This window comes from Choristoneura fumiferana, chromosome 21 (genome assembly GCF_025370935.1).
Source record: "Choristoneura fumiferana chromosome 21, NRCan_CFum_1, whole genome shotgun sequence".
NCBI lineage: Eukaryota > Metazoa > Arthropoda > Insecta > Lepidoptera > Tortricidae > Choristoneura > Choristoneura fumiferana.
This window is the reverse complement of record NC_133492.1, coordinates 15,927,949-15,955,740: the sequence shown is the minus strand read 5'-3', so window position 1 is coordinate 15,955,740 and position 27,792 is coordinate 15,927,949. Positions and strand designations below refer to the sequence as shown.

The 27,792-nt window shown below is 39.0% G+C and overlaps 1 protein-coding gene across 1 annotated transcript in view; it reads left to right on the top strand.

Annotated features, from left to right (window-relative positions):
- Hrb27C (Heterogeneous nuclear ribonucleoprotein at 27C) overlaps positions 1 to 27,507 on the top strand; it is a 36,661-nt gene extending 9,154 nt beyond the window's left edge. Inside the window, 11 exon segments of the mRNA XM_074103973.1 lie at positions 2,989 to 3,179; positions 6,031 to 6,113; positions 8,901 to 9,017; positions 9,020 to 9,117; positions 10,413 to 10,612; positions 12,937 to 13,029; positions 15,014 to 15,189; positions 18,457 to 18,538; positions 24,427 to 24,509; positions 25,638 to 25,719; positions 26,017 to 27,507. Coding sequence (XP_073960074.1) covers positions 2,989 to 3,179; positions 6,031 to 6,113; positions 8,901 to 9,017; positions 9,020 to 9,117; positions 10,413 to 10,612; positions 12,937 to 13,029; positions 15,014 to 15,189; positions 18,457 to 18,538; positions 24,427 to 24,509; positions 25,638 to 25,719; positions 26,017 to 26,141 — 1,330 coding nt within the window. The 3' untranslated portion in view covers positions 26,142 to 27,507.
- Positions 27,508 to 27,792: the final 285 nt, after the last annotated feature.

The window sequence follows — 27,792 nt, the reverse complement described above, 5'->3', positions numbered from 1 at the left end:
TAATTAATGAATATAAAACAAAAAGGAAAGAAACGCAAGCAGAGGAACATTACAAATAAAAATAAAAATAAAAACGAAATGTGTGTGTTAATGTGTGTGTGTGTGTGTGTGTGTGTGCGTGCGCGTGCGAGTGCGTGTGTGTGTGTGTGTGTGTGTGCGTGTGTAATTGTAACGAATATTTAATTTATTTTCATTATTTCCTCAATATAACAGACAGCGTCGCGTGGCGTCTCTCTATGTGGATTGAGTAACAACAAGTAAGAATCGTGTCTTACAGTGGTGTGATTTTTTATCGGTTCTTTAGTCTTTTCTCTTATCTTTCCGGTGATAAAAGTGAGGCGTAAAATTTATTAAACGCTTTGTTATGCCCCTACGAGTGATGCGGAAACAATTCTTAACTTACCTATGGTGTTTTTCATAACGCAAACTTTGTATTGAATTCTGGTAGCTACATGTTGGTACGCGAGTTGTTTGAAGTTGTGGGAAAAATCAAATAGTTTTATGTTAGGTATGTCTCTTTATTCTGCCATATTAGGGCAATAGGTGGTTTCTAAAAAAAAACACACTTCAGTTATTTAAACCATGATGTAGTTAAAGACGTGCTGTATCAGCATGTTTTTCAGACATCGCCATAAAACGCACATAAAATAATAAAAGTACAGATTAACAGAAAAAGTACAAAGGTGGACTTTATCCTAGTAGTTGGGAGAAGTTAATAACAAAGATAAGTAAAACAAATGAAAATTACGTGAGGTAAAAATAATGATACCTACAAGAAAGTGCTTGTTATAGCCTAAATTGAATAAAGATATTTTGACTTGACTTTGAGTTTGAAAGACAATCATATAAATTTAAACAAATTTTTACTTCACAAACAAATACAATAAATGCTAGATTTGTCGGCAACCGGGCACTCTGACCGGCTTGATCCTCTTGACTATACGGAGGGATGTTGCACCTCTCTGCATCTTGTACCGCATATATAATGGCATGGGGTGTGTTCAATCAAATGAATTATTCGGATTGTTGCCTGCAGCTAGGTTGCACTACGGTACTTCGCAGGCGTCAGTCATTTCATCCTCACCACCTTGATGATTGGCAATCTAGCACCGTCCGCTTTAAGCGAAACTTTTTTCGACGCACGATGGAATCAGCTTCCTGGGACAGTGTTTCCGGGCCGGTACTATTTAGGGATCTTTAAAAAACGAGCTTCTCAGTCTCTCAAAGGGCCGGCATCGCACCTTTGACTCCCCTCGTGTTGACAGGTGTCCATGGGCGGCGGTGATTGCTTCCCATCAGGTGATCCACATGTTCGTTTTCCCCCTCTTATATAAAAATATTATAATAAATATGTTTTAATGTTTATTTGGGCACAAACGGTACATGGTTCTTAAAAATAAACAAATTACAATTTACATAAACCAATAAAGCTGCCACCACTTATAATATGGCACTTATAATAAAAAATATGGCACAAAAGCGGACTGCGGACACAGCCTCGTCTCGGATGTCAGCCAAGCAACCATTTCTTCAGCCTTTCGCCCTGAGATTCCTGACATCACACATGTGTCATGACAGACTTGAAGTCTGCTTTTATTGATACAACGCAATTATGGCAGTAGGTGGCAAACTGTCGTCAAGCTATTGTCAGAGGTCATAGGAATTGATTAACATTGCCGGATTTTTTTATCACTATTTAATAGGTATGTCAGCAAGCTGAAGTTTTTTCAATTCATTGTAAATTATGAATTGCCTATGGAATGTTGGCCTGATGTTTGAAACTTATATCGTACATAGTAGCTTATCGTTGACCGTATCTAATTTTGTTGTTTGGCGTCAATGAAACTAGTTGTTTATATTTCTAAGATAATTTTTGACGATTTAATTTAAAAGGTGCATTTAGATTTCTCTTCAATTGTGTCTACCCAAATCTCGAAGAGATCACTCTTTTATTATAAGATCGCCGGTTGTTTACGTCTAATTCTTAACCCCTGATGCAAAAATAGGGGTGTTGTAAGTTTGATTGCTATTTGTATTTCTTTTAACATGTCGTTTGGTCCCGACAACGATCCACTAAGCTCTTACACTATGCCTACACATATCCCACAGTCAGCAGTCACTTCTATGCCAGTGACTCGTATCCTTTAGGGGCTTACATGTCCAAATGTCAGAAAGTCCAGGTGTCACATTGTCCATGGTCAAAAAGTTCGAAGGATGAAACGTTCTAGTGTCTAAAAATCCTAGCGTCAAAAAATCCATGGTTAAAAAGTTCGAAGGATTAAACGTCCTAGTGTCTGAAAGTCCTAGCGTATACGTGTCGCAGACGTAATACGTTCCGGTGCCAGTGACACAACGTCTGTGAATTTTTAGTTTTTACTCCTATGCCAGTGACACGCATGTGTCAAAATAATTCGTACCTCCTAAAGGCTGGCATAGCGTAAGGGCTTAGCGGAACTGCGGAACGTTGCCGAAGCCGAATGCGATCCACTAAGCTCTTACGCTAGGCCTAGCACATATCCCACAGCAGTCACAAATACGTGTCACTCGCATAAGAGTACGAACTAGAAAATCACAGACGTTGTGTCACTTGGGCCGAACGTGTTTAAATCTACTGTAATAAATATGACCACGGAAGTGGGGCGGTTGAAATGCTTCAATAATAACCTAGGGTAAATCGTCTATTACTTACTGGCCATCTCTCAATAACTGGCCATGCCCAACTTATACTACTGGTATAAGCTGGCCGATTATTGAAGGGTGGCCAAGTAATTGACACTTTATACTAAATATGAACTCTGTTTATACTACGTGACTAGAATTATTTTTTAGTGTAAGGTGGTCAGTTATCGAACGGTGGTCAGTAATTGACGATTTGCCCTATTTATAATACTAGTACTCCTAATATTGGTATTTGTAGGATACTCTCGGGAGCTAAGGTATAAACCCTTAGATATTTTTAATTCCTACAACGTAACGACACTCCGACAGAACCATCGACCCGAAGCCGTGCAACCCCCGCACGCTGCAGAAGCCGAAGCGCGGTGGCGGCTACCCGAAGGTGTTCCTGGGCGGTCTGCCCTCCAACATCACGGAGACCGATCTGCGCGTGTTCTTCGGACGCTACGGGAAGGTCATGGAGGTGGTCATCATGTATGACCAGGAGAAGAAGAAATCTAGAGGTTAGTGGACGCTCGCGTACTGTGTAAATAATCAGCGCTTTCATTCATTACCGTTTCGGCAAGTATTAAAATAGATGATGCTCAGGGTTGAACTTTTATGAAAACTAGTCCATCCTTCCTATCAAACTCTTACCCTAAAATTTCACTGTAAGCAGTGTGGATACGCTGCTGAAATACTACGTTTTATTTAGGTGCCTTTTAGCCATTGATTGACCGTGTTGCTCTGAGGGCGGGCAGGGGAGCGGCGAGCGTGTTCTCTGTTCATTGCGCGGCTGAGATGCTCGCCCCACAGTGGTCACCTGGCAGCACACGCTGTGAACAGAAGAAACGCTAGTCGCGCCGATGCTGGCCCCACTGTCCGCTAGCATCCAGTTCGCGACCTAAACAGCGCTACGTGCGTACTTATAAAAGTATCCAAGGCAACAAAAATCATAAAATTATGTTCTCCAGCTTAAATTCTGTGTTCGAATTAAAATTCCGAGATTTCACTCAATTCCATGGGGATTCCCAAAATTACATCATAGGCATTTACGTTGTATGTATGACTAAATTCATGCCTCTCGACTTAGCGGTTGAGATTTTGGAATTTTTCCATTACCTTTGGGAATTTCGTGATAAAAAGTAGTAGTATGTCGTTATTGTACCATTCCTTATGAAAAGGGGATTATAGGAGGAATATATATATTATTATCTGGTTATTATTCAGTATTATTATTTATTTATTATGGAATTTTGCCAATAACCCCCCCCCCCCCATCCCACACTAAAATAGCTACGTTACGCCACTGATCTGACGTTCAGCCACCTACATAGCAAATTTAATCGAAAAACGTTCGACCGTTTTAGCGTGAAAGTGTAGCAAACACACATGCACATACAAAACCTATGCTTTTGTAATATATTATTAGGACTTACCACTGTAGGACACGGGCTCTCACCAAAGTAAGGGTGGCATTCAAATACCACGCGAATCTCACATTATTCACGTTCTCACAATTCCCTTGACCGATTGAACTTTACTTACACTCTTGCGGTTTGGAAATTTTTGGGACACGTGTTTTGGTCGGACCAACTAGCAATATATATATATGACACTGATTTGTAAACGGAAACTAGTTTTCAGCGAGCTTTTCCAACTCTTGCTATTAGGAGTCCATTAGCTAATCATTTCGTAGGTAATTAAATCTATGTAATTATTAACCTTAACAAATTTTGTTTAATGATAATCACATCAATCGTTAGTTAAGTAGGTACATGATTTTATAGTCACGCCATAGCCATGTCCGTCCGTCCGTCCGTCTATTAATATAAGAAAGCTTATAATTAGGAATACGTGATTGCCACGCCGACAAAGTGTTGAATTAAAAACTGTAAACAGTTATTTTTAGAATTAAATGTAGGGGACATGTCTGTCTACCACATGGTGCGGGGTGTGGTTTGATAGGTTTATCATAAATATTGCCATCCGTTTTTCGATTTGAGAATCCGTTAGCGAATTATTAAGTTTTAAAAATTAAAATGCAAATAGTTATTTGTGAAAATTCATGATGGCAAGATTAAAAGAGGCTACAGCAAAGTAGTTATTATAACTGGTTATTTCATAACAATTTTACAATTAAGTGATATTCCTAGCTAATCTTTATTTTTAAAGATTTTAGTTGCTAGTATGAGTTGCCCTTAATAAGTAAATTCAATGATGTTCTTAGGGTTGCTAGTTATTTTATCAATTGTAGCCCTGGGAAAATCATTTAGTATTTGAGGAAGGATGTAGTCCTTTGCCATAAATGTTTTGACATTTGGAGTGATGAAGTGATTACAATCTAGTAGCCTTTCGGGGTCGGAGTTAGTTTAGTAGTTGGTCAAAACGGACTATGACGTATTTGCCGCATATTCGTACTGCCTTGATCGCACGTACCGAGTAAACGGGCGAGACAGTGCTCTCGGCCGAGTACTCGGTGCGTATAAACATAGCGAGCGAGCGAGCGCTGAACAGTTCTCGCTTACATTACTGTCTCGGTCGAGAAACATTTTACTGTCTCGCCCGTTTGCTCGGTAGGTGTGATCAAGGCATACGTAACCACGCATTGCGCGCGGCCCGACACGTACTTTACGAAAGAGAAAGAATATCTACGAGTCAATGATAAGATAATTAAGATAGAACGACGACACTAAATTAGATTCATTTCAACTGAAACAAAAGAAAATATGTATTGATTGTGTGTGTCTGGGAAATGAACTTTGTACATGTGCAATTTTCGACAAAGAATCCATTTTTATACTTAACTAGCTTTTGCCCGCGGCCCAGCCCGCGTGGTATTCGGTTATCGCGCGCTGTTCCCTCGGGAACTGTGCATTTTTACGGGATAAAAAGTAGCCTATGTCACTCTCGGGCCCATAAACTATCTCTATGCCAAAAATCACGTCGATCCGTCGCTCCGTTACGGCGTGAAAGACGGACAAACACACTTTCGCATTTATAATATTAGTATGGATTTTTAACCACATCCAGGCAGTGCCTTCGGCTACACTCGCCATTGGTACGTTCAGATGTTTGTGGGACAGTAAAAAGCAGATTAGCATATACTTTTTGTTCCATTGAACCTAAAAGTCTACAAGATTTGTGACAGTCTCAAAATTAGGATATTGTTCATCCAATAGAATAGTGGCATAGGCATATTTACAAAATCCCAAGTTTTACACTTTGAATTTACTGTTTTGATGTTTTTAAATCACTTTCTTGTATAATCCTCAAAAAACAATTCTATCAATATTCTGTTGGATGAACAATACGTGTATTTCTGTTACTATTTAATCAGAGTAAAGTTCTAAGGACTATTTTTTTTTTCTTTAGGCTTCGGGTTTCTGTCCTTCGAGGAAGAGATCTCTGTTGAGAGGGTGACTCAGGAGCACTTCATCAACCTCAACGGGAAACAGGTAAGTGTTTATTTAATTGTTTCTTATTTATATTTTTTAATTAGTATCCTGTTACTGTTAGCGAACACTTACGTAACTAACGAGAGTAGGTATGTTACCAACTGAGCTATTTTTACCATGTCGTAGTAACTAGATATGTAGGGTACTCAAGGAATCAGAAGATGAGGGTAGATCTATTTGTTTAATAAATCAGTTACTCTTGACAAGCCAGCCTGTGTGTATTAGTTAAGATCGTCTCCGGAATACTACATGGTGTCAGGTGTGGTTGTTGTTGTTTGTGCTTGTGTTACATCAAGTGTAAAATCATGCCCGATCAAAGTACTTCAAAACCTTAACCAAAACCATACCTTAAACCTCTTTTGTAACTCTCGGACCTGTCAAAACTTTTACTTTTAGCACTGGTCTTACGTTAGAAATGCTTGCATATTTTAATAATGGCATCCCGTGAAACGTTAGTTTTGCTTAGATTAGATAGAAAGTTGTTTCTCCAATGATAAAATAAAGATAAATAAAATTCAGTAGTATTTCCACAAAACAAAGTATGTAGGTACTCCGACCATAAAAGTATAATGTCCTGTAATTTTCCATTGTAAAATGTTAGCGATAACAAAATATCACGCACAGATTAAAGTATTCTTGCAATTTGTTTTCTAACATAAAATCATCTTTTAATTACTCGTGAGTTATGTTATGTCTTAATAGTTTTGTACCTGCAGTAAAATGTTGGGTTTTAACAGTTGGTACTAGTAGTTTTAGGGTGCCCTTTGTCTATTTAATTTCGTAGGAAATTAACAAAGTAAAGTAGACTTTTGAATTGCAATCGTGAGTTAATGTTATGTCACAAGAAAAAGTTGATGGGTTGGTAAGCTATATATATAGGGTGCCCTTAGTACAGGCCCTATGTTATTTAGTATTGAGAGAGTATTATACTTTAACAGAAGCTAGCTCAAATAGGGTGTTTTCTCAGCAAAATCATAACCGTGGACATAAAATCATCCTCTATCTGTTATTATTCGTAGGACCTTTGACATTTATTTCATGTTTCTTAGACACATATGTTGTTAGTTTGACTTAATCTAAGTGTTAGTTATACATATATATTAAATTAATGCTAAATAGGGAGTTCACCACATTATGACACTAGTGGGGACATGTAGTTTCCCACAATGTGTCATATAGGCACAGTCCAGCCTGCCCGCGATCATTGACAGGACGCGGTTGGGGCTGGCGCGCACCCGGCGCACCAGGGATGCAGCGCGTTTGCGCAATGCCGCGTAAAAACAATCGACGCGATTATAAGCAGGACAGCAACATTTCAAACGGTCAATTTACTTTAGAGTGTAGACCTGCTTTAGAACTACATTTGTGACGGGACACTGCAGGGGTCAGGTCATTACTTAAATTTTGCTTATTTAATACAGTTTATTATATTTTTGGAATCTGATTTCTAAAAACGCTTCACAAAGCCTATTTCTCCAAACTTTTTTAAATTTATTATTTGGTGTCAAAAATTGGGACATTAAGTTTGGTGAAGTTGGTTGTGCCTGATTAATTAACCTAACTCTTAAATTTTATATACTTAATACAATTTGCATTCATATATTACAACTAGCTGTGTTGCCCGCGACTCCGTCCGCGTGGAAGTATGAAAAATAGTTTAATTACGACCTTTTCTCAGACATACCGAATATACACAAAAAAAACATGAAAATCGCTCATGCCGTTTCGGAGGAGTTTGGTCACAAACATTGTGACCCGATAATTTTATATATTTAGATTATGTTAACTTCACATTAATGAATTGATTTTATTTATTAATAGGATAAAATTTAACAATATTGTTTATCATTACCCAGAATTATTATCCCTGTCAAAATAAGTGGTAATGTTATCAGTGCAGCATTTTTCATCAGTCTTTTTCCTTTTATGTTGCATAATGTTTAGATTAGAAGGACAATATTTTCACTGGAACTGTTTGTATCTGCTTTATTTGTTAGCTGATAAACCAAAGACTTTGACAATTATAAATGTATGTCTGCTGTCCAAATCAACCAGTTAATTAGGACTATTTACTACTACTTACTGCAAACAGAGTTACGTGATTTATTAGTAGCAAGCTTACTTCGAATGTAAGCGATGAAGTACAGAATAGTCCTACTTGATCGCTGGCCGGATCAAAACTTGTCGTAGTCCGCAACTGTAGTTAAGTGGAGGTATATTATTTAACGCTCGCACGGATGTAATAGCAATCACAATTTCCAGCCGTTACACTGTATAAGATGACAGTAAGAAGAGATGATGAATACGAGATTGCGAGCGTTTTTTTTTTATAACTTAAGGTGGTATACGGGCTATAATGGATCACCTGATGGTTCGCGGGCGCCACCACCCATATACACCCGCAAAACCAAAGCATTGCAGATGTGTTGTCAGTCTAGCCGTCTAGACTATAGACGACTAAGATGACTATCTCATGTATCGGTAACTTTGTTCACCAGCTGTCCGCTCCAACTCGAAACAGGAGCGAAAGCATTGCTGCTTATCAAGAGTTACAAGATTAACGTGTAAAATGGACCTTGAACAAGACCCTGTCACTCATAACGATAAATTAACTGTTTTAGCGGGTCACAGACAGCTATATAGCACTAACAATTTACGTACTGTGACCGTCAATTTTGTATTGAAACTATAGATCACTTACAGCGACTGCTCGAAACTGTCCAAACCTTCTCCAAATGTCGCTTTCCGCATCTCTAGGCTCATTGCTTACGTGAACTTTTATGCAAGGTGGAGATCAAGCGCGCCGAGCCCCGCGACGGGTCCGGCAAGCTGGGCTCGGGCGGCGGCATGGGCGGCGGCATGGGCGGCGCGCCCGGCGACGCGCCGCAGGCCGGCCAGTGGGGCCGCCCGCCGCCGCGCCCATCAACATGATCCAGGGGCACAACGGGCAGATGGGCGGCCCGCCCATCAACATGCCTATGGCTGGCCCTAACATCATGCAGGGGTGAGTACACTCTATTTATCGAACTTCGCTCCCATGGAAGAATTAAAAATTGGCTAGTTTCTATCCAGTGGGATTTCAGAAAATTCCTGTACCTACTTCTATGATCTATGATCGTCGTCTTTAAGGGATATGTTTGCCAAATTTTAAGTCTCTAGCTCTAGAGGCTTGGGTTACGCGTTGTGTGTCAGTCAGTCAATCGGTTACGTTACTCTTTACTATGTTTAGGTGAGCGTTGGCAGGATAAAATATAGCATATGTTACTCTCTGATTGATAACATGCTTTTAGTTTTTTTTTTGTAATAAAATGTTAGCCAACTACTTTTCATACATGATGAAAGGGATTGATGTTTGTGAATTTATTGTTTTTATGAATGTGCAAAGCACAGCAGCAGCAGTGGGACACAGTTATAGGCTAAATATAATATAATAATAATAATAATGAATGTGCAGAGATATGTTTCAACCATGTGAACGTATTTTTTTTTTAATTATAAACATAAGTTTCCATGTAGCCAGTAGTAGTTTAGTTTCAGTGTAGAATGATAGTTCTAGATGAAAAAGTCACGTTCGTTATTTAATATTAAACATAGGTTTGGGTGTGATAAAACGTTGGTAGTCCACATCCAGGCAGTGCCTCAAGCTTATCTTGCTGCTGGTACGTTCAGATGTTTGTGGGACACTAATGCAAATTAGCATATACTTTGTGTACCCTTGTACTCTAAAGTCTACAAGATTTGCTACAAGGAACATTTATGAATAATAAAATCAACATCTATTGTTTCGTTTTAGAGATGGTTATAATTGTCATGAATATTTAAGTTGTTGTTTCGTACCTATTTTTAAACAAAGTATATTTTTTTATTAGTTGAATAGTATTCTCTAGAACGACTTTTTTCATATCCATAGTTATGTGCCAATGAGATGTCTAATAAATGAAAAAACTTTCGAAGTAGGTACTATAGTAGAATCATTTAGATTTCTGATCCACCGTGGAATGTTCTTAAAGTAAAATTCATAGTGATTACTGATTACTCAGTAATGCGGTACCAATATGACTTTTTCGAGAAAGTTCCGCAGTTAGTTCAATAGTTCTTGCTAGTTATTGAGATGATTCTTTGTAAAGCGCCCACGCGACATGCTGTTGCAATAGAGTAGAGATCCGCCTCGAGTAGCGCTGCATTATTAGCACGCCGCTCAGACGCCAAACCGTGCGTGCCCCGCGCTAGTCAGCAAAGGCCCTTAAACATGAAGCAGCGGTATCGCTAGATGTAAACGTTTCGCCGTGGTCATTCCAGGTACCAGGGCTGGGGCACGTCCCCGGGCCAGACGTCGTACGCCGGGTACGGCGCGGCGGGCGCGGGCGCCGGCCCCGCCTCGTACCAGGGCTGGGGCGCGCCGCCCGCCCCGCAGGCGCCGCCGCACGCGCCCGCCTGGCCCGCCTCCAACAACTACACGCAGCACACGCAGCCGCCCGCGCAGGGATACGGCAGTTACGGTTAGTACTAGTACCATTACCACAACACCACACACGACGTCCAACCACACGTTTAGTGTCCGAACGAGACTAGTATTTGCAACTGAATTTCGGTCTGTTTCAGTTTTGGCTTCGAGGAATATTATTGGGGCTTAAACGTGCGTTGTTAATTTGCGAAGAAACATTTATCGCTATTCCACGGGAACTATGAAATTTTCCGGGATAAAACTATACTATGCCCTTCCCTGGGTATTACACTCTTGTCTCTATATCAAATTTCATCTAAATTGATTCAGAGTTACTTTACCATTTATGGTAAAGATTGATAGTTTGGTAGCTTAAAGAAAAGTAAGACCTATTCCAAATTGATGTGAAATAACAACGCAGCCACGAAATATTGGCAGATGTGCGGTGGCGGAGTCGCTCCACGACTCCGATCGCGCGAGAACGCCGCAGGAAATCTCACGAACCCAGTTTCTGATTCAGTCCTAGATGCGGTAGTTTTTCTTCGTATACCGAGACTTCAATTTGACGCCGAAACTTGCCTAAACCGAAACGGAATTTTAGTCCGGACACTACAGGCGTTACTTTGCGTAGATTCATGTTAAATACCTTGTGCGGGCGTCTCGTAATAACAGGATACGTTCGCGCTGAGAAACGATTGGAGACACTGTTTCATGAACAAATAAAATGATATACACCTAAAATCTTTTTAGTGTCAAGACATTGTTTCTCAGTGAATCTAGGGTTAAGGTTTGTAGCGAGATATAATTGATTAAGTAGCGTATAGTTTTTAAGCTAATTTAATCGTGTTGACCGTCTGCGCCAATTTAGTTTACTTATTATTCGGCCGAACTAACTGAAATAACTCTGACGTTTCAGATAATTGGGCGCAACACTAATGTGCCTGTAAAGGAGTTACAGTGACTTAGTGCGACTTTTAACTTTTAACGAAAACTGATAATTTATTGGTATTTTTTGTGTTGATACATGGAAACATTTCTATTCTGGGTTTTAGATTCATCAAACGCATAAGTATATAATGGGGAAATTACAATGTTACTTGGCATGTTGCCATGTCAAACGGCTTTTGACAGCCGACTGCCGCGGAAGGGCCGGGCAGTCTCATTTTCGTCTAGAGTCCACGTGTCCGGTATCTAGTTTCGTGTGTTATTCTTATAAAAACAGCTGAATTAATTCAACAATAAAACATAAGTACAGTAAACAATGATTCCTGATAAATTGCTTGTTAGCTTGCATTCATGATCAAAAATGATTTTAGTTATTTCGGCCATTCCTTTATCGCCATTCTTATTTTTAGAAAAAAAAAGTATTTATATGAGAGATTCAATGTCTTCACCTCGATATCACTCAACACGTGTTTGTCTCTTGTCTGTTTCGTGTTTGATAAGGTCAGTGTCTAGGCTACATTTTGATATCGAGTTGTAGACATTGTCCTCTAAACCTGTGTCAAAGGAGCACCAACATCACTAACCAAACCAATTACGATGCGTTTAATGTAATCTTCACTACAAAATAGTGTCACGTAGTTATTTACGTCGGATGAGCACATTTTTACTCTTTGTGAATAAAAATTGGAGCGTTTTCTGTGTTACGTATTGTACCATCGCGTGCGTTTAATTAATGTCAGTCATTATTTTATTGTTTTTGCGTTGTTAGGTTCGTGTAGTAGTGGTAAATAAATCTCATTTAGTGATTGAACATCAGCGGAAGTTATTCCGTTTAGTTTTATTAATAGGCAAAAGTGACGTTGCACGGATGCAACGTAGAATTCGAGGAATGAGTTTCGTAACTTGGTCTCTCCTAGGTTATAAAGTTAGGATAAACGGGGTATTTGAGGTTGTACCAGCGTTCCATAGCTGCACAGCGCGCCCGCTAGGCAATATTCTTAATTGCGTCGCGACTGGACATGAAGGCTTTAATATACATTGGTTACTTTAAACTTAGTTTCAAATGAAGCGTAAAATAGTCACGCTGTATTCTTTAATGTTCATATACAGTCAATGAGAAACAATAAATAATGTTACACTGTTCACTGCGCATAACCCGTAGTTAGTGAATCATTAACATTGTCATTAATCCCAGTCCACATCCAGGCAGTGCCCCGGTCACTCTCGCCGTCGGCACGTTCAGATGTTTGTGGGACAGCGACGCAAATCAGCATATACTTTTTGTTCCATTGAACATAAAAGTCTACAAGATTTGCGACATGTCCGTACGGTGTAACCGCTAAGCGAATCGCCGCTCGCCAACCTAAGTCGGGGGCCACGTGTAGCCGGGCGCGGCTAGAGATATGGTCGGACTAACGGAAGGTGTTTGTACAGCCAACTACAGCTCGGCGCCGGCGGGCGCGTCGGCTGGCGCTACTTGGAACAACAACTGGAACATGCCGCAAAACTCTAACTCGACTGGATCCGGTGAGTGCGGTCCGGCTGTTTAGGCTCAGTAGGCTCGCGTATACTCCACTCTCTAATAATCCCTAGATTCGACAGCCGGAAAACACCCATGCGAAGCACTCTCGTATCGTCAACAGCTATTACGAAACTGCGGCATAACGTGTCTTTATTCAGTAGCGCAAAATCAAGGGATTATTAGATCGCGATGTCCGTCATCAAACCTCTCCTACGGTCCGTTAGGCTGTCAGGCCAAGAGGGACGCGCGGCGTCAACAGACGGGAGGGTGGTCCGGAAGCGGCTATGTTACGATGAGTACATCCCTCTCTGGTGGTCTTGCGAACGGACCGGAGACAAAGAGATTTATGAGGCAAGGCCCGGGCCGTAGGGAACTCATTGGTCGGTAGTTCACGGCAGATGCACACGTAATATACTCGCTTAGCCCAACGATTTCACGTTGAAGAGCGTTGACAGTTAGATGTTAACTGCCATTTAGGTGCGCTTTAGAATAGCATTTTCATTTGTCTAGGAATACGTACGGGTACGTTCGTGTGTATATACGTTTTAGGGCTCAAGTTCATGAGATAAAAAAACGGAAACCTTATTATTATGCCTCGCAAGCGAAATTATCGCAAATGTCTGATGAAGTTGAGCTTTGTGGTGATATTTGTGTACGTTGTGGGTCCAGACTACAAGATTGCATTAGTGTTATGTACGTACAAATAACTGTCCCGTACAGTACTCGGGGCTTTACTTTAACGTTCATAATTTATTTAAGCCAATCCAAAGCCAAGCCGTCAAATCCAGCATCAATGAATATTTCTGTGACAGGCTAGTTGACGCTAACATATCGTGAGGTCCGTTCGACAACTACGATATTTGGACCTCACGCCATTTAGCGATATTTCACAGCCCACAAACTCATTGTATGTAGCGAGATAGCTCTGAATTTGACGGTTTTGCTGTTTAAATTTAAGCTAAGCTAATCATATTTAGCTGATAGACACAAATGCTAATACTGGAACCTCGCTTTATCATGTAACCATTCGTAGCGTGAAACGTTAGCTGCCCGTGGCGTAAAATTCGGCAATGTAGTACTAATTCGGCAATGTACCATCTTTGTACCATGTTTGAGCAAATAAATGACTGATTCCTGATTAAGTAAGTAGTTGTCGTAACACGAGCAGAGGCCGTATTGCCTAACGTTTCTGATGCTCGCAATCGCAATCAAATGACAGATTTCGCATACAAAAACTGACATTTGATTGCGATCGTGAGGGTCAGAAACATTAGGCAATACGACCTCAGGTTATCGATCACGTCGATTTGGTGCTTACTGTAAATCAACTAAAACTGATTGTTGCGACGTTATTTGATGCATATTATGTCGATATGGATATGTCAACATTAGGCTGCATTTCAACCAGAAATGTGCGAGGATGCGTTGCGAGGAATGTTTCTTATGAACCAATAGAAACACCTATTCTTTCTCCGCTCAACCGTTTCCACTAGAGTTGTGCTGTGCGAGGATGAAGCGATTATATTGGTTCATGTCATGACAAACACATTTCACGCATCACATCCTCGCACATCTCTGGTGGAAACGCAGCCTTACAATAGTGTAACCTCCTTGTCGGTGTGGACGCTTTTAACCCTTAATAAGGTAGAGGCGATTTAGCGACCACATGCAATGATTTAATAGTAGTTACAATATTCATTGTAATTATTGAAAATACTATTAGTTTTAAAAATATCCTTTGCCAGGTATGTATTCGGCCTTACTCCTAGAGCACCGTTTTTTCTTGCGGGCAGCTAATGTTATTTTACAGTCGTCAGCACCATTATCTGACACGACAAAGCGTGCATAAATATCTGATTATTTGTAGGGCTGGTTGGACGTGTCAGATATTTTTGCACGCTCCGCTGTGGCAGATATCAATGCAGGTGACAACATAGGTCGATGGCATGAAATATGTGGTGTCATGTACTGATTGTAATCGTGTCTCAGGTTCGTACGTGCCGCTGTCCGAGGGCGGCGAGATGTACGGGCGCGGCGCGGGCGGCGCGGGTGGCGGCGGCGCGCCCGCGCTGACCGGCGCGCTGTCGTCGGCGGCGCTGTCCAAGTCGTCGTCGGCGGACTACTCCTCCTACCAGCAGTACCCGCCCGCCTACCAGCAGGACCAGGTACACGCACAAACATACAACACTTACACGCCTGATACTTATTAAACAAACACGCATCAAACTGTCTTTACTCGGAGCTGAGCTAAAACATGTTTTGTAATTCGCGTCACTATTAAGCAGGGTCCAATTACGTATCAATTAGAAATTATATTGCCCTCAGAAGGCAAAAGGCGGTATCTCGAAAAAAAAAAACTTTGTCATTTATACCATCTGATTCCAAATGTCTAAGCTACACTTGGTATAAATAAGTCCGAGATACCGCCTTTTGCCTTAAGAAGGCAAAATAGTATTAGCAACTCACTAATATTATTTGCTTGAACTTTATGCAATTGGGCGGCTCTTCAACAGTTTGTTGGGTTTAAGAACAGCCACTTTTATAAATGCGTGTTATTTATTAGTGACCTTTGCAATGGAGAATGATGTTTTGTGATGTCTTTGTTTTTCGGCTTAACGCCTAAAGCGCTTTCAAATAGGTACGTACAATCGAGTTCATTAACTTCTGAGCAAAATTTTGATCAAAAATACCTGAACACGACTCTATTCTTAACGGCGTAGAAGCGTGTTCAGATATTATTGATCAAATTTTTGCAAGTTTATGAACTCGACTGTACAGTAAACTTAATTTATGACGTGTGATAATTACCACAGAACATTGAAATAATGCGCAGTTATCTAAGAATTACTCAGAAGTTCTGAAGGAAATCACGGATGTTTATTTATGTGACAGTGATAAGTTTTTTACAAAACAGCGAAGTTTCACGTAAATAAAATAATGAAATATTTCGTCATAATAACATCATTTGGTACTTATTCACTACATAGTTCACTACTTGATTCAAGTTTATCTCGATTTTAAAGTAAAAACAGCTTTTAGTAAAGACTTAAAATCTTAAAAAACGAACAGTAATAATGTATAATTGTTATTATTAATTAACATATTCATGATTGCAGTTAAGCTTACGAACGTTAAAAATGAATTTTCTGCAGCTCAACTGAATTCATACATGATATAATGCTGCGATGAAAAATATCGATTTAATTTGATATTCCTTATCCAGATACTGATGGCTAAAACTGACTATAAAAATATTTAAATTTTATTGTCAGTTTGAAACTTGTTAAAATAAATATAAGGTGTTTTTTTTTATTATATTGGCTTTGTTGCCGTCGTCGGCTCCCACCGCTTGAATTTGTCTCATAAAATGAATGTTATCAAAACAGAATTCTGTATTCGAGACAAATTCAAACGCAGCATAACTTGTGAGAATTTTGCCACCTAGCATGAAACTCTAGTCTGACCTAACGCAAGCGAGTTTTGACACGTCGTCTTGGATCGTGTGACATTCTGATATCGCAGCTTGTGCAAGGTCAGTGCTGTTGTAAACGAGTGATAGCGTCACCCGGTGTTGGTTTTCGATAGACTAAGTTATGTTGTGATGTCCCTTAAAAAAAAAACAGTGGACATAGAGATTCTTAGTGTTGTTTGTTAACACTTTTCTCTTTTAACTTGATTTTACAGAAGAGACGTGTTATCTGTTATGCCTTCAAATGTACTGTTTCCTTTAAATGTTCTCCTGGATTGCACAGAATCTCATTTCAACTCGCACTAACGTATTAGTTGAAATGAGATTGGGAATGGTATTTTTTTATTTTAACAAATAAAAAATTCACATGAAACCTTGAACGACTTAAATGTAGTTCTGAATTTAGATTTTTTTTACATGAATAATGTTGGTTTAAAATCTACTTGATTCATTTATAACTATGTTACTCTGGAATTTTTTCTTGGTATTTAAATGTACATAATTTACCAATGGTAACTTGGCTTGTTATACTTGAATAACACATTGTTATATCCAAGACAGAGTTCCAACGTAACATAAGATGGCTATGGTAATCAATAATGCATCTTTACGAAAGTACAGCCAAGTTGGAACAGCTTTACTTGTTACAATATTATTTGCTGAATACCTCGGGGCTTGCATCCTTTCCCATAGTATCCATTCGTTCCCTCGCTTACTCATTGATTTATCCTGCATCTACCTCATTTATTTGGCGTGATTTTTGGTATGTATGAAGTGCATGAATGAAAGTTATCATCTTTCTCTACCCATCATAAGTCGAATGTGAATGACATTTTGTAAGAAGTGTGTGAATGTGTTCCCTTAATAGCTGCCGTTTGGTTGTACTTCCGTCAGGCATAGTTTGCTATTGTGAATGAATGGTCTGCTGTGAATGGTTAAGATGGTGAGCGAGTGAAATTCAGCGAACAAAGAGTCGGCGCAGGCAGAATGCAGCATGAGTTGTAGAGCCAATAGTTTGCCCCTTGCATCCGTGTGCCGTGTTCAGAGTGCGAGTTCCGCGGCGGAGTCGACGACGCCACTTCTGTGCATGTTTTCAGTGGCGTGTTAACGTGCGATGTCTTTTTGATTTTCCGAGCTATGCTGCGGTCTGTAGCGAGCCGCAGCGGCCCGACTCGAGGCATTCTGTCGACTCGACCAGTCGTGCAGTGGCACCGCTATCCATAGTGAAAAATTTAGTGTTGTATCAAGTTTCGCTGAAGGTCTCTCATCACCGCGCCCTCCCCGTCCCTTCCCGCGGTATCACGCTTGCGTCATGTCACGCTCCCTAACTGCTAAGGCTCGGCTGGACAGTGGCGACTGGGACTTTATGTCGTGTAATTCTTCTTTTCCAGTTGGTCGATCAGGGCCCACAAGAGTGGCTTCTCCAGAAAGACAATTAGAGATAAGGGCGGGTCTCGGATGAGGGAAAGTCGCGAAACTAAAGGGATTTCTCACTGTGGACGGTTCGGTTCTTACGACCATATCGCGCGCTCATCAAAAAGGCATCGCATCGCACTATGTATAATGTTACCCCTAGTTCCATTCGTTATCGTAATGCATTTATATAGCCGTGCGAGATGGATCAAGCTCTTTGTTTCATCTCAACACTTGTAAATTGGCATTTAAAGTACAAATTAGTAAAATTTTGAATTTTCTCATATTGTTACAGGTTCATTAACAGTTAATTGTAATCGATAATGATAATTTTAAGAGCTGTACTTTAAGTGTTCAGAGATGAAATTCGACTATTCCTCTATCATGTAACGTTAAATTACGAAATCATGTTTGATATAAATAATCATCATGGGGCATCACAGAATGCGGCCTCAGTAATATTTTTTTAACATAATAAAGTTTGAGAACGCTAGTCTCTATGGCCTCATTTCGATCCTCCATGACGGCTAACATATGGTGGGCTCGCTAGGGCTCGTCGTACGGCGGCGGCGCGTCGCGCGGCTACGGCGGCGCCGACTACCACGCGGCCGCGCCGCAGGGACAGCCCCCAGGTGTGCACTCGCACTCGCACCCGCACCACGCGCCTAAACACTTCAACGCCAACGACTTTAACAAGGAGTGGCCCGCCGCGTAGTCGCCTCCACCCATACACACACACACACACCCCACACCCCACACACACTGACGACGGACATCAACACTCGACTGTACCTAGTACCTTCTCAGCGAACTCACGCGAAACATCAACGCTGTGTCGAATTTACTCGAACACGTTTCAATACATGCTCTTAAAACACTATAACGGTAACCACGATGACCAAGTATGCCTGAAATAACACGACATTATAGGTGTAATTTAACGAGTTAGAGGTTTAACGATTCGATAGAGTTAATTTTTTATACAATTTACGAGTCGCGCATTTTTATTAGTTTCGAACGTCAATTTTTTCTTGGAAAACTCGCGACTTGACTAATAATGTAAAGAGCAAACTATCAATAAATTTAAAAGAGTAAGTTTACCAATGCAACGTAATCGATATCAAAATAGTTCTTGTTGACTGTTAGATGCAATGCATACGATCTTATAGAGCCATTTACGGCGATTTAATTATTGTTAGTCACCAACGACTGCATTGACACAAACCCACACGCGTAAGTAAGGACGTTAATTTTAATATTAAAATCTAACTTAGTTAAAACAAAATATTCAGGCTATTTTAGGTGTTTTATTAAAATTAAGCTTGTCTACTAACTCGATAAGAGGTTAGGACGCACGACGCCGCGAGCCGGCAGCCGCCCGGCATGCGCATCCTTCGTTTCGCTCCGCCCCGATGATTTCGCGACCCCTCGTGGTACACCCTGTGTACGCTTTAATTTTATTCACTTTGCTTTTATTATTCTTTTGGATGCGGGATTTTCGTGAAGGTTTACCTTCACACTTTTTCGGTCGTTTATTTTTTAGTAGTTTGTAAAATGATTTCTTTTAATATTTGTCATAATGATGATTCGGTAGGATCTCAGTATCGGTATCGGTGTACCCTGAGCGGGCGCAGCGGCGTCGGCGCCGCCGCGGGCTGCCCCAAGGACGCACGTTTGACAGACGCTCAAAAACAAGGCCAATTTAGGGAAGTGACCTAAAACAACTTAACTTAAGCTAATACTATGTATAAATATGGTATATATATATATATATCGGTATGTATGTTTAATATTAGAATTTTGGTTATTTACCACCCACTAGACTTAGGCAAAGGTAGGGATGTAATGAAATAATTATGTGTTAATATTTAACAAAACATAGTATGACTGAACGTGATTTTAATATTTAATTTTCCCGATTTTTTGTAAAGGGATCAATTCTGTATAAATATTCGTAATTTTAATTCGTTTTCTAGTACGCATTTTAGTTTTTTAACGCACTTAAGTTGATAATACTGATTTTATACTTTAATGAATTAAATTTACCTGCCAAATTGTTAAAATGAGCAAAAAGTAAAAGATAAATATGACGTATTTGTTAAGTATCGAAGCTCAAGCACTAGGATAGAGGCTCGGCCCGCGTCCCTCGCCGCCCGCGCTGTACATATATATACTTACTTGTGTGTAAAGCATAATTTTAATCAAGTCTCTCGTCACATAGTTTTAAAGTTTTAATTTATGTGATTGCCAAATATTTTTAAAACTATATAGAGGAGGCCGCCCCGCGCGGTCGCACAGCTCCTTACAAACGTGAGTTATAATTTAAAATAACATTGTTAGATTAAATTTAATGTTAGTCCTTTACTGTATTATATCGCTCAATCATTTGACCGATCGACTGATTAAAATTTTAGTGGTAAGCTAAGTAATAACGTGGAGCGACGCGACCGCGGGAGGCGGGAGGCGGGAGGCGGGCGTCTCTACCACCGCGCGCGGTCCCACTGACGACGCGCCACGCGCCACGCGCCACGCAACTCGTCAACATTGAACGCATAATTTGATCGTTTAGAATAGGGTTATGTAAGATCGCTCCGTAAGTAAATTATAATTTATCTATGAGAAGTATTGTGAGATGTATAAACAAATTATAAGTAATGCGGTTCGCGGCGAGGGATGCGGAGACCCAAATTAACGGTAAAACATATAGAAGCCTTACATTGTGATGTTCATAGGTAACGCGCATATTGGTACATTCTTATAGCTCTATATAGTACATATGACTGACAGTCGATCAGCGTGTAGCCGATCGACACTCGTACCTTAATAACAATAATGAAATAATGTTAACTAATCGACGTCGGTGCCTAAACTGCCCACTAGGTTACGTATATAATCCGCTTCGTATCGTTTCGTTTGCTCTACTTTGTTCCTATGTTAGTTAGATTAATTTATGTTCCCCCATTCCGGCGTCCGGTCGTACCTTCACGTCGCTTTTATACGCATTTGTCCGCGCGCGCTTGAGTTGACTCTTGACGCACGACTCTTGACTCCGTAGGTTAATGTACAACCACCGATATGATACGATTAAAATGTTCACATCTGTTTAATATTAGGAAACGATGCCTTACAAAAAGTTAAGTGATTATAGAGATGTTTTATATTGTGTTGATTTCAGTGATAACGATTAGCACTAAGGCGTTAGACGGGCTCGGGCCCACACTCACAAACCTTCGGAACAATTTAAGAACTTAGTTTGTAATGAACCGTCGTGGCAATCTTCTAATTAACATAAAGAATATAATTTATTTAAAATAAAGGAGTAATATGTACTAGAAATTTTAGATTTACTCAACATTAAACTTAGTGCAAATTATTGTGGAAATCAATTGAGACTATTTATATGGGTTTTTAATTATTATTATATAGGAGATGAGCATAAAATATTGGATGAATTTATTAATTAAAAATAGTTAGCGAAATACAAATACGGTAAGACTCGTTAAGAGGCTCGTCTGTCAAAAGTGCCGTCCGGCGCGGTCGCCGGCCCCGCCGCGCCCTACGTACACTGTATCTTATTAAAATAATGTTTATCTAATAATATTTTAATCATGGCTTAACTGTAGTACTGTTGTGTAGTTAACCTTTCGACTTGTTTGTATTACTTTATATAATAGTGTACGCGGTTTTTATATGTGTATGTTTATTCTGTAGTATAATATAAAGGAAACATGTTTGTGTAAAAGTGTATTTTGGTATTTGATATCTCGCACTCGTTCGGCGACTGCGACCGTTCATTATACTATATTTATGATCGTAATTGACTAATTATACAAGAGACCCTAGTGTTAACTTTAGGTTAGCGTCGACTTGAGTTCACCTTCTACTCTACTATTTAGTTCGTTTGCATTTAATGTGTCGACCGCCACGAGTCGGCTTTACTGTAGTCTTTTCGAAACTTATTTTAAAACAATGCAGGTATTATTAATATACAACCTCATATTTATACTAGAATTTAAATATAAATGTAATTATGAGACACATTTTATCGTAAAATAATATGCACGGGCTTTACAGTTAATTGTAACATTAATTATTATAAAAAAAAACTTAGGGCAAGTTGTTATTTATTTCTGTTTTAATAAAAAAATGGATGTTGATTATTTTTAAACTATGATTTCTTAATAGTGGATTAAAGTACATAATTCTCGATTGATTAGAATACAAAATTATTAGGTGAAGTTATCGACTGATGTACAATATTTAAAGTAATGTTTACTTACGGCAGTATATAAGTTGGTGACGCGGCTCCTCGGCGCGCGCCGCGCAGACTGTATTCCTTTCCTAAAGTGTATTGCAAGCGGCGGCCGCGACCGAGCCACAACTAAGCATGTTACGATTGTAAGACTATTATCTAGATTTGTTATAATCTTTGATGTGTAAACTATAGCTAGCCCTACGCGTGCATAGCGGTATCTAAGGCCAGGCACCTCCGCCCGGCGGCTATAAGCTACTTTGTGTTCGTTATATAAAAAGGAAAATTATGATAGACTTACTTGAGCGTCCTCGTTATTTCTTTTTTACATTACCTAATGATAATTAGTTAATTACGGTTCTAATTATTAATTTAACCGAAACTCTTAAAATATTAAGATGAAAAGCTTGTAAGCGAATAAGTATTTGATGTAATGATTACAAGTGCTATCACATAATATAACACTGATCGTTTGAAGTAGAAATTATGCATTATTCATATTAGGTATTTTGGGTATATACTAGTGTTAGATTTAACTGGTAATTAAGTAGTTTGTAATTGTAATGAAAAAAAAAACAGTTTTGTCGTAGTTTCCTATTATTAAGCTTCTTCTATCTTAATGAATTAAATAATACTACTGGTTGATTAATTAAAATATTAATATTATCTACCACTGCAAATATTTGAGATATCTTATGATGAAATATATATCTACTTTAAGGACATTATAAAACGTAGATAATTAAAAGAAATCAAAAATTCAAAATAATACTGGCGTTTTTAATGTTTGCCCCCCACCCCTTAGCATAACACCCATAGGGCAGCTGCTGGTCATCATAATTTTTGTTTTTATATGTAGGCATAACGAAAGATCCCCTAATAATAGTCTTACACTACTAAAATAATTAACAATCGAGTGCCAAGAACGTGAACATGGTCGTTTGTCGATTCAGATTAAATAATTCTTTCACTCTAAAAATAAACTCTAATTTCCTCTATTAAGTATTCAGCTCGCTAACTTACAATATGTCTATTTATTTTATTTAAAGCTACTTTTTAATCTGGTTCGTATTTTTTCAAACATGTTCTATCCAAGTAAAACACTTCAACAAACGTAGTCAACTAGTTAATAGTTAACACCATCCGCAATAAAGCTAGAAACTCAGTGACGCCGAAGGCGGTGCCGGTGCCGGTTGTAATATTCGAGCTAACGTCAAAGAGCGCGGGAAATAAGCGTGGCGCGGTATTCTGTGGGCCCTTTTTCATGTTAGCTCGAATATTACAACCGGTACCGCCTCCACGCCGCACCGCCCCGCCACCGCTCGTGTGTGTTTCGTCAAGCTTAAATGCTGTAGTTTTCCATTGGCACATTAACGAATTGGACTGAGTTTCCCAGGCGATACATTTCGTAGTATGGCGGAGACGTGATAGTCAAATTTGTTTGCACAGCTGGCCCTAGGCATTCTCTTCTATGTAGTTCAATGGTATGGCTTTATCACACCTTGTGATATATCTACTATTGTAGATCTAGTTTAATCTGATGTGTGATTAAGTCATACTTGCAAAAATTACAAGATTTACATCAATCTCGTTTCACTGAATCAAAGTGTTAATTTTGAAGTTCTGAACTCCTAGTCTTCAGTCACGCGATTAACCCTTAGATGCATAATTGGTATCAAAAATGATGTAACCATAGGCTTTTTTCATTTACTCAAAAAAAAAAAAACGAATTGTTTTAGTTGTTTTTATTATAAGACTGTATCTACCTTATTCTGCTTTGCAAGCAGAATACAATTTTCAACTACAATTTGCATGGAGTATCAAAAATGATACCATAGCATTAAAAAATAAAATGTAACTTGAAATTTTTACACTGAATTATTTCAATATTTTTCTCATTATTTTAAAAGGGTGTTTTTTTAACAATTTTTCGTATTTTCGACGGTAAATATTAAATCATGGAGCTAAGGGTTAAGACGAAATGGATATTGAGAGTTCGTGACGAAGACTAGCTGTATCGTATTAACATGAGAATTCCACGCGCTGTCTGTTTGCGTAATAATTTTGAAAGATTACATAATATAGATTAAAAAAGAACGCGCGTGTACTGCATCAGTTGTTTTTATGATCTCAAAATTTAAAATATATCATTGTCTAAAACATTGTGTAAAGACTTCCCTATGGTTTTTGGCATGTTAGACTTATTGCCAGATTCTAATTGCACCGTAGACGTTAGCGCTAACCTACTAACCAGTTGTTGTACGACAGAGGGTGATGGTGTGGGCTCCGCTGGCAGTCCCAAGTTCATGAGTGTCCCGCAAATGAACGATGCCGTCGGCACGCCGCCGCAGGTTATATGCAGTTTCATATCTTGTAGGTATCAGTAGATATTCCATTTTTTCAGGTATTAAAAATAGGCAGATTTAATCACGTGAAGCCTGCTAGTATAATCGTGCTGTGTAACTGTTATTCTCAGTACCTAACCTCTTCTGTGGATATAGGTCTGCGTTCGACAACCAACCATAACTTTACCAGGAGTTACCCGACTGCTCGAGACACCTGTATCGACGAGAAGTAGTCATTGTGGCCTGTGTCGTGACACCTGACTCCGTATAACGCCTACGAGCAAACGGGAAAAGTTATGATTGTCGGTAGAGCTCTGTGCTAAGTCTGAGGAGGAGGTTAATTTGGAGACTAACAACTATGCCGCTCTCTTAGACAAGATGCGCAGCAACAGGCTAATACTGGCTGAGAAGCGAGCGAAATTGTATCTCGTAAAGCTAATAATAACAGCAAAGATATCATTCGCGGCTTAAGGTCGAATCCAGCAGGCGTCTTGTCTAGGAGTAGCAACATCATTAGACATCACATCACATATTCCGTACGCGTTGTGACTAAATCTTAGAATTTCTATGCGTACGTACGACGGCCGTATCGCTATGTTTTTTGGGGTTTTGCAAAAAAGATGCTTTATCATGTAATTAAAACTAGTAAACGAATAATGATAACAATGGGTGGTCGCTGCACCCACACAATAAATAATATAAATAAATTTGCTGCCTATCATTTTGTGATCACATTTAAGCTAATCATCATATTCATGGTGACACGTGATTAGGTTTGTTTAGTTTAATTTTAATACCTAAAATATGAATGGGATATGATAAAAGTCTTTACTATTAATATGAAATTATAAAAAAAAAGTTTCCCGAAAGTGTGGGAGGGACTACTGGTAACAAATATCTAAGCGTGTTCTGGCTTCTAAGTTCTGCTCATACTTTTAAGTTCACATAATTTACGATATTTTTACCGTTCCTGTGTTTTGAGAGTAACCGTAGATTTATGAGCAAATAATTAAAAAAAAAACAGTAAAAATATTAGAAGTTAAACAGTTTAATTTCACCACTTTTTGTAAATAGTAGATCAGAGAGCAAAGTAGAATACAAATCATTAGTAATCTATTATAACTATTTTCTCAGGTGCCAATGATATACTGTGGTGCCATAGTCTCGCCCCAACCGTCGTTTTGTAACGTGTCGGACATATCGGCATCTGCCTCAGGTTACCCTGTTCCCACTTCAGTTGCTAGTTCCCTAACTCTAGTAGGGTGTAGATTAGATCCATGTAGTCTGGTTATGGTCCTTAATAAGTCACTTGGTATGTAGTTTGTATTCGTATTAATAATAAATATAAGTCGATGGAACACTGGAACTAGACTAGATGCTCGTGGTTGAAAGGTGCGTGGTGCGGGTAAGTTTTTTTATTATTATTTATTGCTATTACAGTTAAGTTTTGAAATTTTGCGATTGCTATCAATATCGGCCCTCCCGACACGTGTTAACATTGTGTTTCGTGTAGGTGACGATTACGAGTATACTGGGGGCTCAGGCGATGGCTACCAACGGTCTTCGAAGCGCAGTTACCACGGATCTAGCTCGGGCGGGGCTGCCTCTGCATCGTCTTACCATCCCTATCGGCGTTAACGAGTGACCACTCTAGGCCCATGCGACGAACGACCGCCAAACTTACAATTTGACAACTGCTTTTATACTTATAATAATTTAATTGTTAAACAAGGAGCTTCAAAAGAATCAGTTGTTAGCAAAAATATATTATTCCAAAACAAATTTTGTTTTGGATGGGATGTTCACTTTTGCAAATGGCAGATAAAACGAGATGAACTGTTTCGCAAGAAGTCTGTCATTGAACTAACTACCTACCTCATTATTCTAATACATTTACTTATAGTAGTATAGTTTTTGGTGTGCATGTTATAAAACAAGTGTTTATGAACAAAGCAAGAGTGATACCCTACCAACTGCCGTAACTAAAAGGGCACTATGAAATTTTCTTTTCGATAAGTAGTTGTCAATTTGCAATCTTGTAAAATATTAATGTATCTTTTTTCTATAAAAGCAATCATTGAGTTTGTAAATGTTGTTTAGTGGACAAAGTATATAAGAAGTTTTTCAGTCTGTTCACACTTTACCCCTGATTGACGATATCTGGCTGCTACCATGATGTAAATTTAAGCTATGTTTATTTTTGACCGTTATCCTACGTATTAAACCAAGAGCTTTATATAAGTAATTTATTCTGATCCATAATACTATTACTAGAAATATCGACTGGCATGCGTTCTTATATGCTTATGTCCTGTACATTTTAAGTTCGTAGATTAGTTTCTTTTGGATATATTTGTTTAGAGTGGATGTCTCGATCCAGTGGATTACAGAAACTGAATTTGGTTACGTTGAGTTTTCAGCATCTCAAGATCTATCCTCTAAGTAGGTAACTAAATAAAACGCTTAATTGTTCAAACCAGTGATTAAGGTAGTTCAAGTAGGAGCCCCCGTAAGTGTCGTACCTTATCATAAAACAGTTGTCCTTACCTCTTGTCTAGCATCACATTTGTGCTTTTGGAGCATCCTTTTAGGAAGTCTCCAAAAAAAGTTGAGAGTATCTGTACTTTTTCTATCAATATTGGTATAGCTTATAGGTGGTTATAGATGTGGTAACCATATCTCATGGTTTATAAATTATTTGTGACTGTTGTGTCTGTCTGAAATTTTTACAAAAGTTTTTCATATGCTTTAGGCTAAGTCAAATATAATAGAATCATGTCAAAACAAACTGGTCGAGCTGCAGAGCTGCATTTACGTAATATAATATTTGACCGACGTCTGATACATGAAATATCATCAATTCCCTATCTCGATGTTGATTATAAGACACCATTCCGAACCGGAGCACAGCTTCTCAGTAAGTAGTGGTAAATGTGTCTTGTGATGAAGCTTCGGTTCCCTCGACATGTGTATTTCTTTTATTAACAATAAAAGTACCAAGTAATTTTAAGTTTTATTTAAAGTCACTGACAATAAGACTGTTCGGACTGCCTCCCTTGCGCGCTCTATTGGCAAGCCGCACAGAACTGGGTGGGTAACATTCATTACCCACATACATGACGGTGAATAACGAAACGATATTTTTATAGTAAACATTTTATTTTTGAATGATTTTAAATTACGTTTTATACAACGCGATTAGGTAGGCCTTGTTAAATATATTTAAATAATGTACGATTAAAATTTAAAAACATCGGTAAGCATGTAAGAAATGTAATTAAAATTAATG